The sequence below is a fragment of the Nestor notabilis genome, unplaced genomic scaffold (genome assembly GCF_000696875.1).
Source record: "Nestor notabilis isolate BGI_N333 unplaced genomic scaffold, ASM69687v1 scaffold3308, whole genome shotgun sequence".
Classification (NCBI taxonomy): domain Eukaryota; kingdom Metazoa; phylum Chordata; class Aves; order Psittaciformes; family Psittacidae; genus Nestor; species Nestor notabilis.
Genome location: NW_009939451.1, coordinates 58,180 through 73,256, shown reverse-complemented (window position 1 = coordinate 73,256; position 15,077 = coordinate 58,180). Strand labels below are relative to the sequence as shown.

Below are 15,077 nucleotides of genomic sequence, written 5' to 3'. Positions count from 1 at the left end.
GTCTTAAACAATATTTATGAAAGCAAGGGCAAGACCAGCCAGGGACAGCATCGGGTCATAACACTTAAGTCAGACCAGATCTATCAGCATCCTCATCATTGGCCAATTTCTTTTTTTTTTTTTTTTTTTTTTGAAGGTAAATGGAATCTTCCTTCTTCACAAGGGGCACCCAGACCAACTAATTTAAGGGAAGGCTTTCTAGTTGTAGAGATGGATTTGAACCATCCTATGATATGCAAATGAAAGGAAGGTAATTTACTGAGAGCCAAATGCATAGTTTTTGTCTACCTTATCTCTGTGTTCATGTAACCGGACTAGGATAGACAGAAGCAATTAGATATCAGAGTCACTAGACAAAAAAAAAGGCCTTTATCATTAGCGGGCATTGTACGGACAGTCAAACCATGTTTGTTGTAGTCTACTTTGTCCTCAGTGAACTCTGTCAGCTGCTGGGCACGAGTCAGTCATCTGGTAGGAAAGGCATGTGGCCTGTGACCTGGAGAGACCCGCTTCATGGAGAGTGAGCTTGCTGGAAATGCCCGTGGTGTTGATACAAGTGTCATCAGACCACAGGCAATCAGATAAAACTTTGGTATGGACACACGGTTCCTGGAGTGTCGTGTGATCTTCTGGGGACTGTCAATTCATCAAATTGTTTAGCTTAAATTAAAGCTGTGAATTTACTCATTCAGCAGTGTCCTTCATGGTAAGGACTGGCACAGTCTATCCTTAAACCCTGTAGCCTCATTTGCTATTAAAAGGCTGACTCCCACTGATGGTCTTTGATGCTGTACAGGGCCTGGCAGGGATGCAGTTAATCTTCTCAGTAGCAGCCTGTGTGGTGCAGTGCTTTGGATCTGGGACTAAAACACTGTTGATAACCTACCAGTATTTTGGCTATTGCTGAGCATCCTCCCTTTTGGGAGGTAGCCTTTGCTCAGAGCTGGCTGGGCATCTTTTTTTCTTTAATAAGTGGAGGAAAGAAGAATTTAACTGTCTATCCTCACCCACAAATTTTCTTGCTTGTTCTTCTTTCTCTCCCATTGTTTGAGGGGGTGAGCAAGTGGCCATGTGGGGTTTTGCTGCAGGCTGGGGTCAACCTACCACTTGCAATTGATTAAAAAATTGCAAATAAACATTTCTTGTGGGTTTTTTTATCCATACTGATCTCATGCTTTGTAGGAATTGTAGGCATTTACAGAATTCCACACTGCTGCTTGCAGATCCTGCCTGAAAATTCTTCTATGTAATGCTTTTACAAATCGAGATTAAGAGGTTTAACATACTGAAACTGTTAGCTTCTGCGTTGATTTGTAATGCTGCGTTGTCTCCTCAACCCTCTGCCTCTCTGTTTGATCTCATACTTGACATAAAAGCTCTGTCGGCTGTAGATCTTTTTGCTCAAAAAACGCCACAATGAAGACTCTGGTCAGTGGGTAGGGATGGGAGTCTGTCTTAAATGAAATAGAAAAGAAGGAAATAACCATATGCAGATACCCACTCCCATTTTACTGCCTCAGTAGCAGCTAAAACATTACCACATGTGACAAAGGTATCAGTAGAAAGGAATTAATTTTCTTGTTTCTTCTATTATGTAGCAGGAAAATTATATTTTATTGAAAATGGACAGTCTCAGAAATGTTAATTTTCTATTCTGTATTCAAATAGTCCAAATTGTTCTTGGCTTTTAAAAGCCATTCCTTTCATTAAAAATGTTGTAATGTCTGGTGGGCTGAGCAGGCAAGAATTCACCTAGTCTTGGGTAGCCATGCTGGACAATAGTTAGCTAAAATAAAGTTTTTGTTTGTTTCTTAGCAATTGTGTGAGTACAGTGTAATTGCAACATGACCAGTAGACCTCAAATAGACTGTTGATGCCTGAATTCAGGTTTTGTGCTTTGTCTCGGTTATGTTTTCCTTTTGGTGACAGTTAAAGCTACAGTTTCTAAAGCAGCTGAGCTGGCTTAATGGCTCCTAGCTGTGTCCCTTTGCTAGTGCTAGGTCTGCTGTTAGTGCCATGGGCCATTTCAGCTTAGGAACTCAGCAGAAAATTACTGCCTTTTTGTGTCTGGGTTAGTTTTTTTCTTGAACTGGGAGCTGTTTTGTGGATGGCTTCTGAGTGCTGTAACTGGTGTAATAAACGTTGTGGGAGGAGTTGGACCTTCTGAAGGTGGTGGTGACCTTGTAGATCAGCTCACTCCATCTTAGTAACCATATATTCATTTAGCTGGCTGCATTGATAGGCTCTAAATGAGTCTCCCCATTCAGCCTTGAATGACTGCCACCAAAATGCAGGGTTTCCAGATAATTGGGAGTCGGGAGAAAACTGGATACCCCGAATGGTTCTATCAAAGATTATAGCCTATGGGAAGGGACAGATGCCACAGCTGGCTGTTTGCAGAGTCTCCGTGATATCCTGGATAATAGCGAGGTCTACACAGACTTCAACTTTTATGAAGTGTTTAGGAAGTGAATGCCCGAAGGGGGTTATGACCTGCTTTCAGCTTCAGTTTCAAACTAATGACTGGTTCTTTCATTAAAAAAGTATGTGCTGTTTTCTGTGACTTGCAGATTTCAACTTTTATTGTTGATATTGTAGAGTATGTAGCAAATATTATTTTTTTTTCTTAAAGTATTCATCTTTCCACCCCTTTTCACAGTTCTGGATGTATGGATATAACTGTTGTGGACTTTCTTTATTTTGCAGTTGCTGCGGGAGCTCAAGCATCCAAATGTCATTTCTCTGCAAAAGGTGTTTCTTTCTCATGCTGACAGGAAAGTGTGGCTTCTCTTTGACTACGCTGAGCATGACCTCTGGGTAAGGTGAATTGTTTATAGGTACCAGGCTTAAAGTTTTAGCTGCAGAAAAGGGACAAGGTCAGGGAAAACACATTGGTTTAAAAATAGTCTAACCTCTTACTCCCTGTTTGTTGGAAACTTTTTCAGTACTAAAGGAAAAGCAATGGAAAATGTTGGGTAAACACACTGCACAGTTAATCTGTGACCTCTTTAGGAAGATAAAAATCTGTATTCAGCTCTCAGTAGCTAGAAATCTAGTGAAATAAATGCAGATATAGCCTTCCATTACAGCTTAAGTAGGGTGCAGGAAAAGGTAATTGATTGTACAGGTGGATTCTCTTTGAAAAATGACAGAATTATTGACTGAATGCAGCAGTTCAGAGTTTTAGTTACATTACATGTCATCCATGAATGGAGGTAAGTGAGAGTAATGCCACTGTATATAATGGAAATTTAATTCGTATGGTTCAGCAGAAGAGTTTTTACTCATCTGCTGAAATTTCATATATTTGGGAGGAAGGCTGTTTATTCCTAATTACAAAACGCAGCTTTAAAATATAAATGCGTTGGAGGCCAAGCAAATTTGTTTTAAGATGCATACCTCTTTCTTCTATTAATTTAATATTTGTAAGCTCAGCATCCATTTGGAATATTTAAAGTGGCATTGTAAAGATTCCAAAATATCATGCAACCTTGACTTCCCTGAAAAAAGGTATGTGGTCTTCAGAATAAATCTTACATGCATTCTGAGCATTGCTGTCATAATGGAACCTTAAAAGAGATCAAGAAAACTCATGTTACTGAGTAGAGACATTCTAATGTTGAAATGTTGAGCCATTTTAATGGTGTACAAAACAACAAAAGCAAAACCAAAATACTGACAAAATGGAGTAAAGGTTTGGGGTTTTTTTACCTGGAAAAAAGAACAAGCACATTCTTACTTGTTGTTTTCTTGTTTTTTTTGTTTGTTGGGGGTTTTTTTGGTTTTTTTAAGTGCTGCTCCATATTTATCATATGTTAACCTCCAGAAGTTTAGGAATATCCAAGTTTGTTGGAGGTTTTCTGTTTCAAAATATGCTGCAAGGTTTAGTATTTGTTTCGATGATAGTGACTAGTAGTGACCTGTCCTTGTTTGTATTTATGCATTTCTGGATCACTGCAGCAGCACTTCTGTTAATGAAACACTGGCTTGTACATTAGTAATTTAGGAATGACCCTCAATTTTGAGCATTATGTTTACATGCACATACCTGTCTGAACTCCAGAACTCCCTGGCCATACCAGCTCCTGGTTGTTCACTGTACCTGGATGCAAGAGACATAGCTGCAGTGACTCTGCTGGCTGTGGCCCAGAGGGCCAGCTATGGACTAAGTCCTCCAGTCCTGAGCATATCTAGCACAGCAAGTCTCAAGCAAGACTAGTGAAAAGGGCACAGAGTGTGTTGGAGTGAGACTAAACAAGTCCAGGAGAGTCATCTGTCTTTGTCTGTGAAGATTCACTTCTCTTTGGCCACTGCATGAAAAGCAACTTTTGCTTTGGACTCAGTGGAAGTGGGAGGCGAAACTTGTGGCTCAAGCTGAGGGATGCTCGTGCACGAGGTGCTTGGCTAACTCAGCAGAGACTGTCACCTTTTCATCAATGTGTTTCTCTCTTCTATGCAGCTCCATTTTTACCTTTGGCAGGGCAGGGATGTGCCTTTTTCTCCCAGGAAAGCCAAGCTCTATACCTGAAGCAATGGAGGGCAGGCTGTATGGAGCTGGGCTGCAGAAAGAGAGGAAAGGCAGTTTCCCAAAGGAGTTTGAGTAGTCGGGTGCTTCCTTGGCGTCTGGAATATGAAAGTTCAGGAATGTAGGAGGAACATGTGATAGAAGTTTGGTGCCAGTTTTTGGATGGACAACGTCAGGGCTGTTCTTATGATCACACAACTGCAAGCCAGTACAGAAAATAAGTGTGAATGCGTGAAAAAATTTGTTCTAGAAATGACCTCTCTCTTAAAAGGAGACAAACATGGAAATGGTTGTCATGACCCTGGCACGCCCTATGCTATTGAAGTTAGTGGCACCTGGGACTCAATTGCTAAGACAACATACCTTTTGGACTTCTCATTGTTGCTAGACATTATTGCCTGTGTATACACTTAAAATTGCTAAAGGTATTTTCTGTGTTTGGCTTGGTGGCTGACTTTAAGGTAGACAGATTTATAACTTTGCTCAGTCAACAGCTTCTGTTTTTAGATTACTGTGCTTTAAGGGTGTAGTAATTAAAGAAGATGTAAATCTGGGCCTCTAATTAAAATGTTTAAAACTCCCAATACAGTTTGCAAGAATTTGCCTTGCATTTTGTGTTGAATATTACAGTGCCATCATTGCTGTATGAGAAAATCTAAAATTAAGATAATAAAGGAGATAGGGTAATGCACTCTTAATTCTCTCCTGTGATATAGAAAATAGAAGCCTATTTTAACAAAAAAAAAACCCTGAACAAAAATACCCCCAAAACCCTCTGAAGTCAGTGATCTGCAAGGGAGTTTGCTGAGGCAGTTGTGTTAGTTTTGTATTCCTTATCCAGCTGGGAGAGTGAGCAAGTGGCTGTGTGGGGCTTAGCTGCTTGCCAGGATTAAACCACAGCAACAACTGATTTCATTTGAGAGTTTTCCTTCAGACAGTTATCACTTTACCTCATATAGTATTAATTTTCTAGTACTAAAAGTACAAGTTTCTAGTTTTGAAAATGAATGATGAAAGGTTGGAAAAAAGCTAAGAAGTCTGTGTAAGGAATTGCTGTCAGTCTTTTTGTGTAATGCTGTAGGTAACATTATGCTTTTTTATTTTGATTTCTTTTTCCCCTTTACAGCATATAATCAAGTTTCACAGGGCTTCTAAAGCAAACAAGAAACCAGTTCAGTTACCTCGGGGAATGGTGAAGTCACTGTTATATCAGATCCTAGATGGTATTCACTACCTGCATGCTAACTGGGTGTTACACAGGGATTTGGTAAGTGGATCCGCAATGGGTTTTAGCACTGGGATGATGATTGAGGGCAAGGATGTTTTTTTTTAAATGAAAAACTTATGGGGGAAAAAACCACCTTTTGCTAAGGGCATGTGTTAATAAATAGATATTTTTATGCTGCAGTCAGCCTTGATTAGTAGAGTGAATTTTAGAAGCTGGCTATAATCTGATATGCTTATGACAGCAAAGTATATCAGATGGCTGGTTTCCATTTTTGATTTTCTAAAGAAACTACTTTAAAAGTGTTCATTTAAGTAAGAGGCGAGTTGAGGTACAGAAAATGCCTTTGGTAGTATCACTGCAGGCAAGATAAATAACTAAATACAGCATGTGTGTAGGCGGGGAGAGGATGATTGGCTCTAAGAACTGTTCAAAAAATAAAAACTCCCTAAAATAATCAGTTTTATATACAAAGTGACTTTTGAGGCCCTTATCTTCCCCTAATACGTATAATCGATCAGAAATACAGCCATGCCAACATTTGAAGTGTTCTGCAAATGAACTGATGTTTATCCAAACTACAGTATAAACAAAACGTTTTGAATCTGGGTGGTTTTTAACCAGCAAATTCCATTATGTGTTTTAAATTGGTGAATCTCATCAATTCTTATATATTTGCTTTTGAAATATGCCCATGGCTGGCTGGGCTGGTTCTGTCTGTCTTAAGGTTGGGTAGTTTTTCCAACTCAGTTGTCTGTAGCTTTTATTCTTAGAAGTAAATTGGGGGGAAGAAAAACTATCAAAGTATTATCTATGTATGATGCTTCTAATTACTGAGACTTCATTAGTGCATGAGAGTATCTTTAGTTTGACCTTTCCAATGAGTCAGTATTACCAGTGTTATTCTGTGCTTAGTGCAATAAGTCTGACTTCCTTATTACTCTTCCAGAGTCACTTTTTGTCTTTGAAATAGCTTTAATAGTGTTTCTGGAAATACAGGAAATGGCTAGTTATTTGTCTTCTATTTTTGTGCCAGTGTCTGTTTAAACTCATGGGGAAAAGATTTAACTTTGATAAATAATGTTTTCAGAACTGAAATGCAAGGAAGCTTTGCATTATTAAAAATCATTCTATAGATATTATTTCTAATTTGCTCCTGGTCTTAGAAATGGAAAAGAAGCCGCAGTACTGAAGGGAAAAGTCAGAAAGATTGTGGTGGCTTTGTCAAGACTCACAAAATAGTGGAGCAAAACATAATGTAGAGATACATAGTGCTTGTTACTACTTAGGCACACTTTATTTTAAACCAAAATGTAATCTTATTTTAATGTTCTGTCTGCAGTAGTGCTCTTTGGTGTATTAAGAGGCACACAGAAAGCAAGTGACCTGTGATCAAGAATCTTAATTGTTCTGATGTTTTACTTTCTACAGTTTCAGAAAATTTATGAACCTAAGCATAACTGAGTTTAAAAAGAAAACCATGCAGGTTGTTAACTGGATGGCTCAGGAGATTGGTAATCTATTACAGAGCCTTTCACATCTACGTCTGTAGCTCAAGTACAGTTCAAGTTGGCAACTGCAAAAAAAACTATTACCATCTCATTTTCTGACCTAAGTGAAATGAGTTGGTGGTCTCAGTCCAGCTTGAAGTGTTCTTCCAGCAGGAAAACCACCATCACAATTGGCTATCTTTTGATAATCTAAGGAAGAGACCAAAAGCTTGAGGCAGAGACTGAGAGGTCTTCCCACTGGAACCTTGTCAAGCCATGTTGGTGAGACTCGCATAAAACCTATGCCGAAGCTGCCTGTGCTGCCTTGTCCATGGAAACCTTTGGGTTTGTTATTCTGAAACCGTTCAGTTTGAGCTGAATTTAGGAGACAAGTGTTTCATGCAGGAGAAAAGTCAGAATTTTATCTGTCAGGTATTTTCTTCCTTTCATCAGGGAATAGACTGAGTAACAGAAGGGATTTTATGTAGTGTTTTGGCCTAGCAAGATAGGGGCATACTGGTGTGAAGTTAAGCTTGAGATTCGGGACTTCAGCGGCACATATAGTCTGATCCAAAGCAAAATAACTGATGTTAATGCTTGTTCTTATATGTGGGTTTCTATTCCAGGAACATTGGTGTTAAATAATTAATTTTTTACTCTTGACTGAGTAGCTGGACAAATTTGATGTTTCTCCTACCTTTGAAATGATGAGTGTTGCTAAATGTTTTACGTTTCTCTAGATTTAGATGTGTACAGATACACCCACATTGTTGCTCAAGTAACATTCTTACTTTCGTCTCATACACAAGCTATTATAAGAGTGGTGGTGTTTGGGGTGGTGGGAAGCTGAAGAACAGTACTTTGGCAGAAAAAAATCTGTTCTTTGCTATGTCTCTCTTAGGATGAGGATTTGTTTAAAGGGTATGAAAGCTCATCTCTTGGGAAAGTAATTATCTTTCATCGAAGTGCGATTTTCTGGTTTGGGGGTTTTGTTCTTTTTTAAGCTGTCTTAATGAAGGCAGCTTTTAGGTAGCCAGTGTTTTGGAGTTCTTGACTTGTGTAATTGGAAACAAAATATGGCATAAAGTAACTCATTTGTTGCCTGGTTTAGGCAGTAAAACTTAATGGCTAATAAAATCATTAACTTAGACTGAAATTTGTCTTCATAATGGTAGAATTGAGGAATCTTAATTCCTGTAAGATTCTTAAAAAAAGATATTCTATATGAAATCTAGAATTTCATATAGATATTCTATATGAAACAGTAAAAACCATAGGAAGAGGATAATTGTTGAGGTTTGTATAGTCATGGTTTGTCGTTTACAAAGGAAATGCATACACATCTTAGCAATAACTTAACTATTTAAATAGTTGGCTCTCTTTGCTGGTTTTTAGCTCTTTCACTGCTTACATGAAAGCCAATTCACCATTTCCATCAGAGCAAGGGAGATGTCGATTGTATTTGTTGTCTGAATACCGCTGTGCTCAAGTAGTTAGCTTCTCCATAAGGCTTTGAAACATAACAGTAAAATTCTTAAGAAATGAGTGTCAGTCCTTTAAAATTTCTTATTTGACTTGCATATGCTTCAGCTTTCTTAAATTTCGTGACTGAGAGCGATTGAGAGCAGATTGTTTATTCATGCTCTGACTGTAGCAGGAAGGAAATAACACTTCATGTAATTACCACAAAGTGCATCAATTATAGTTTTAGTAATATTTTGAATTTAGTTATCAAGCATGCTTCAAACATACTGTGTTTTGCTGACTACTTTTTCTAGTATTTTTTCCTGTTTATGATATCCAGCTATTGGGCATCTTCCTTTACTCAAAGTTCTTATTCCACACCAAAAATAAGCATATGCAGAAGAGTGGCTATAGATCTGTTTTCATCATTCTGCAACCTCAAGAGCAAGAGAAGAGAGAGGATGTACTTGGCAGCGTGCTTGGAAGATTTCTTCAAGTAATGGGCCTAAAATAGAGGTCTCTTTGCATGGCACAGCAACATTTGTGTCATGCCTGTTAGTATTTAAAAGTGCATCTTTCTTTGATGTTAGTTTGTAGTGGTCCTGTCCACACAGTCAGGATCCAGTCTCAGCCAAGAGATCAGCACCCCTCCACTGGTTTTGTGTGGTGACAGTAAGATTAGTCTGCAATTAATTATAGTTTAAATTAATAATAGATTTTGCACTGAAAAGATTTAAAATGCTCATGTGGGGCAACAGTGCTTGATAACATACCACCACCCCTGAAAGTGGTCCCCAAATCACCCCCAAACAAAAAACCCAACTGAAATACTGTGATGGAATGTTTTGGGGGTTTTGTGGGTTTTTTTTTTTTTTGTTCCCAGATTTTCAGACTAAATTCCCTGGCTTATTTCTTTGTGTATGGTGTGGTGTGAGTGGGTGCTCAAGAGATGAATTGCCACTTGGCAAGCCAGGTATGGAAGTGGATAACACAGTGCTGGGCTCCTGCTTCCTCATCTCCTATCTCTTGCAAAAGGAATGATGTCTCTTAGCCTTTGTCAGTAACATCCACGTCCTAGTTAGTCTGGGACTGTGTCACTGTGGATGTGGATATTTGCAAACTAGCGCTAGCACAGGATACTGCAGCCTGTTTAATGTGTTCCTAATGTGCAGGATGAGCACTGTTTTTTAACAAGCTTTCAGGCAGACAAGTTTAATACAGTTGGAATGTAGCTTCCTGGGACCTCTTCCCAAGGGTACCTGCTGCCAGCTTTGGGATTACTAAGAACATTAAAGATTTTCTTTCAACAATAAATGAGGAGACCCACTGCCAGAGTTTGTTTTTGTAGACATCAATGACTTTCCAGGCTCTGGCTGTGAATCACTTAAGTATACGCTTTAGGCAAAGTTAAATATATGGAACTTTTACCCTGCCAGTTTACTGTTTTCCACATTAGAGCTCTTGAATCCAACGATGCATCTCATCAATATTCCAAGATTACTTCAGAAATATAGCAATGCCCTTCAGTCCTGCTGTAGTGCTTTGTCCTGGGTTCAGCTACAGCAGTCATTTTTTCTCCTTCTTAGTAGCTGGTGCAGTGCTGTGGTTTTGACTTTCAGTCTGGGAACAATGCTGATAACACCGATGTTTTTAGTTGTTGCTAAGTAATGTTTACTCTGACCAAGGACTTTCTCAGTCTCATGCTTTGCCAGAGAGGAGGGGAAGCCAGGAGGAAGCAGAGGCAGGACACCTGACCCAAACTGGCCAAAGGGGTATTCCATACCACAGCACGTCATGCCCAGTATATAAACTGGGGGGAGTTACCCGGAAGGCCCAGATCGCTGCTCGGGTCGGGCTGGGTATCGGTCGGCGGGTGGTGAGCGGTTGTGTCCTTTTCCCTTGTTATTCCTCTTATCATTATTATTGGTAGCAGTAGTGGTTTGTATTACACCTTAGTTACTGGAGAGCTGTTATCTCAACCCGTGGGAGTTACATTCCTTCGATTCTCCTCCCCATCCCTCCGGGAGCGGGGGGAGGAAGGAAGAGGAGGAGGGAGTGAGCGAGCAGCTGCATGGTTCCAAGTTGCCGGCTGGGTTTAAACCACGATATGCTTACAAAACTGGTCATCTGAAGGAATGCACCTAAATGCTTAAAAACAAATAGTAATGTACACAGCGTTTCCTACTATAAAGAAGTTCACAGCTTTTAAAAGCAGGGTGGTCTTGTACCCTATTTAGGTATATAAATGGATAATAGGCATTATTTCCCAAAAGGTGTTGTAATGAGTTGCAGATGATTTGCTTTAAAAGGAGGAAGAAACAAACAACCCAACCCAAACCCAATCACAGTTTTGGTTGTCACCTGTTGCATTTCCCAAAATTTCTGTTTCCAAAGTGTTTGTCATTATGTAAGCATGTGCTTTCATGAGTTCACAACAGAACAATGTGTCTGGCAGAACCTTGTTTTCTTGCATATGCTGTACTAACATGCTTCCCTGGGAGTTGTAATTTACTGTAATCCAGAATATTCTATAGTTAAAATAACATTATCTGGTGTTTCTTAATTCTCGTATTTACAGGGAGCATGACTACTCTCTGCCCACTGTTCTGAGCATTTTATTTGTCTTAGATGAAACTTTCAAACCAGTAACTAATCAAAGTGATCCCATTTATTTATTTATTTATTTTAAGAATTGCTGTGAAAATGAGAAGCCATTTGGCTTTCTTCTTGGACATCATTGTTGGCAAACGCCTGGTAGGTCAAGCTCTTCGTTGTCTGTCAGGTTTGTAAAAATGCAGATGTGAAGTTAGAAGTGCAGAATATATTGCTGCAGTACTGCCAGCCTTCCAGTTGGAAAATTAGGTGTAATGCTTGGAGATCTTTAAATTCACCATAAAATCATATAAACAAATCATTGTGAGGCCACTCTCTTTGAAAGGTCATAGTAATCAGGGGTGGTTCCTGAGGGGAAAAAAGCAAATTATCACTCCAATCTTCAAGAAGAGCAAGAAGGAGGATCTGGAAAATTATATGCCAGTCACTCTCGCCTTGGTCACTGGATCCTGGAAGCCATTTCCCAATATTTGAAAGAGAAAGGTGATTGATTTGGAGTAGTCAGCATGGATTTACAAAGGGCAAATCATGCTTGGCCAACCTGGAAGTCTTTAATGACTATCTCGATGGGTGGGAGAAAAACAGTAGATGTTGCTTACTTTAGTAAGGCTTTCAACACTGCATCCCATAATATCATTGTAGACAAAGAAAGAACAGACTCTCGAAGTGCATGGTGAGGTGGACTGAAAATTGGCTGAGTCGATGGGCTTAAAGGGTTGTGGTCATTGCCGCCAAGGTGGATGCTAGTCCATCTGGACATCGAGCTGGATGCCAGTCACTAGTGGAGCATTGTGCAGACTGATACTGGGTTCAGTGGTATTTAACATCATCATTAATAACCTGGACAATGGGACAGGACAGACCCTCAGCAATTGGCAGATGATTTCCAGAGTTGCCTTCCAACCTCAGCCATTCTGTGGATGTGTTATATCTTTGATTTCATTTGATCTGTCTCAAAAAATTTAATTACTACTTTTTCAACATCTAAAATCATGACGAATCAATAGAATAGAAGCTGTGGTATAGGGGAAGTGGGAGCAGGTGTGAGTAAGAATACGAAAGATCAAATACCTCATATGGAAAAGGAATAATGTGAAGAAAGAAGTGAAATACAAAACCTTTGCAGTGAAGGAGGATGTTTTTGTGATGTATCTTGACTGCAGCGTGATGAGAGGGAGGACATGGTGCCATTTACTTTTCTTGAGGCAAAAAGATGATGTATATTCCCAAAAGTTTTATGGAAGCTATTTGGTCATAAAATATATATTTCTACTGGATCATCAAATTGTCACCAACTTTGAGTATGAAACACTTCTGTAACCGCAGTACCTCTAGAAGGAGATATCCTGCTCTTGAGAGATGAAAAAAATTTGTCAATTCTATAGAATTAAAGTGTTAAGGAGATACATATTTTTAGACCTTTTTTGGATTAGCCCTATGTCTTCTACTCTTCACTGGCATACTATTCCTTTTGTGTTAAATCACTGAAATCAAATGGAAAAGATAAATGAAAATACAAAATTCAGTCTACTACTCCAGTTATATTTGGGTCTTTGTTGCAGGGCTTCCTGGGGATTTTGCAAATTGGCCGTCTTTAAACATAGTGAACAGATCTCTTTTAATTCCTAGGCCACCTCCATTCAAACAATTTTTGAATATGAATATGGTATTTCATAGTTTTCCACAGGTTGATCATCTTTGATGTCAGATCAAGTATAAGGCCATTTAAGAACTTTTGAGTAAGGATTGTGAAAGGATGGAGTAAAACTCCAAGATTTATTATAATACCTCAAATCAACACATACACCTGAAAGTAATTTTTATCTAAGCAACCAGTGTTTAGCAAAAATGGGAAACCAATCCTGAAGTTCTTGATGATCTTTTACCACACAATAGATTCCTATTTATAAAAAGATGAAGTGCTTAAGAGGGGAACTTTCTGGAGCTAATTTTCTCCAAATACTTTTCTCCAATATTTTGATTGTAAGTGGAAAAACTCATTTATTAACTTGATTCAAATGAAAATGGAGTGCAAGGGAAGGTCAGAAGTCTGACAATTTCAAGAAAGTTTTCAAAATCCACCTCTATTAGACTATTGCTTTTATTCAAAGCCCCATTTACTTGATTGTCAGATCCAACCTTATTTGAGTATCATAAAGAGAAGTCTATTTTTTAGCTTTTCATAATCACTTTCAGGTGTTTTCCAGAAGGTCTGACTATGTTTGCCTGGTGTACAGTCTTGTTTTATTTGTTGGAATTATCAATAACTTCTCGGTTCTTAGCTCAGTATTTCTTTTCCATAAATAATTCTTAAAATAGTTAATCCTCTTGAGGTGAAAAAAAAACGAAACTGAGTCCCACAGCCTTGTCTTTTACAACTGGCAATACTGGCAACAGAGTTTTGGTCTATTCATAAACCTACCTTGTTCTGAAACAACAACAAATACAATCTTTGTCTGAAGTATAAATGGAAGATCAAAGTGGAGCAATGAATATATTATTAGCAGATCTTTGTTATTTTATCTAGCCAATAATGTGACCAAACCTAAGCAGACTTATTCTTTGACTCTTATTGCTTAGAGGAAATGCAGGTAAAGTTTCTGAATTTGGAGTTCAGTAGGCAAAGAGAACCTTTACATCTAAGTAGTACGAGGTGCAGAAAAGAAATGGAAAAAGTAAGGCTGCTTATTTAACCACCAGACGTCTTTGGGACAGATGAGTACAACAGAGATGACTATTTGGAGACATGAAGTTACATTACATGATTATCAGTATTTTAGTGAGATGTTTTTCGCTGATCTGCTGTAGAAGTGTCAGACACAAGCAATGCAAGAGGAGTGTTTTTCCTGGCATTTCTATATCATTGCAAATCAAATAATTTTTAGCTCATGATCTCAGACCTATTAACAGGTAGCAAAGAACTGTTGCAAAAGGGGAACTGCAAATAGGAGACTGAAAGTAACTTGTGGGTTTTCTTGGTATGGTTTTAAATGGTGGTGTGAGGAGTACTACTTTTGTTTTGTCTCTGCTCCTTCCCCTTAATGCTCTTCAGCGCTAGATAGGATGTTTCAAGTCTGATCTTTACATCTTTAACCATTTATGTCTTTACCTTGCAGGGTATCAAACCAAGACAAACCTTTTAAGTGCCTTTCATCAGAATTAATGTTACTGTAGTGGCTTGTAAGAGGTTTGCCTTTGTCTGGTGGAACATACATTTAATAACAGCACCAGAAATACATGCATACTGACTTTTAAGCTGAAAACATGGAGGTACTTTAGAGTTTTAGATAGGAGAAATGTCTACCCATTAAAATCGTATATAATGTCTCTTTTCTGCAGGATCTCTGAGTGAAGGTATGGAGAATCTGTAGTAGGACTGATTTAATTCGGGGCAGGAGGAAAATAAAGCAGGAAGTTAAATAATTGAGGGTTTGGTTTTGTTGGTTGGTTGGTTTTTTGTTTTGTTTTTTTTTGGGGGGGGTTGGTGTGGGGTTTTTTTGTTTGTTTGGGGGAGGGGCGTTGGGGTTTTTTGTAGGAAAATTATACAGGTCATCTAAAAAGTGTTTGGATAAATACATAGGTGTTGCCTAAGTACCATCGTGTTTTAACCAGAAAATGTCAAGGATTTATGTGATGAATGTTTTAGTAAGAATACGTAGAATGAAGAATAGTGTGGTTTAATATGGAAAAGTGGTTTTGGGGGGATGTTTTTGATCCTCATATTGCTTAAAAACGCAATATCACATTTCATGTCAATATA

General features: G+C 38.6%; 1 protein-coding gene across 1 annotated transcript in view; it reads left to right on the top strand.

The window, feature by feature from the left end:
* CDK8 (cyclin-dependent kinase 8) overlaps positions 1–15,077 on the top strand; it is a 50,022-nt gene that overhangs the window by 7,206 nt on the left and 27,739 nt on the right. Inside the window, exons 2-3 of the mRNA XM_010019849.1 lie at positions 2,707–2,817; positions 5,652–5,792. Of these exons, the coding sequence (XP_010018151.1) occupies positions 2,707–2,817; positions 5,652–5,792 (252 nt within the window). The remainder of the gene's footprint in view (positions 1–2,706; positions 2,818–5,651; positions 5,793–15,077) is intronic.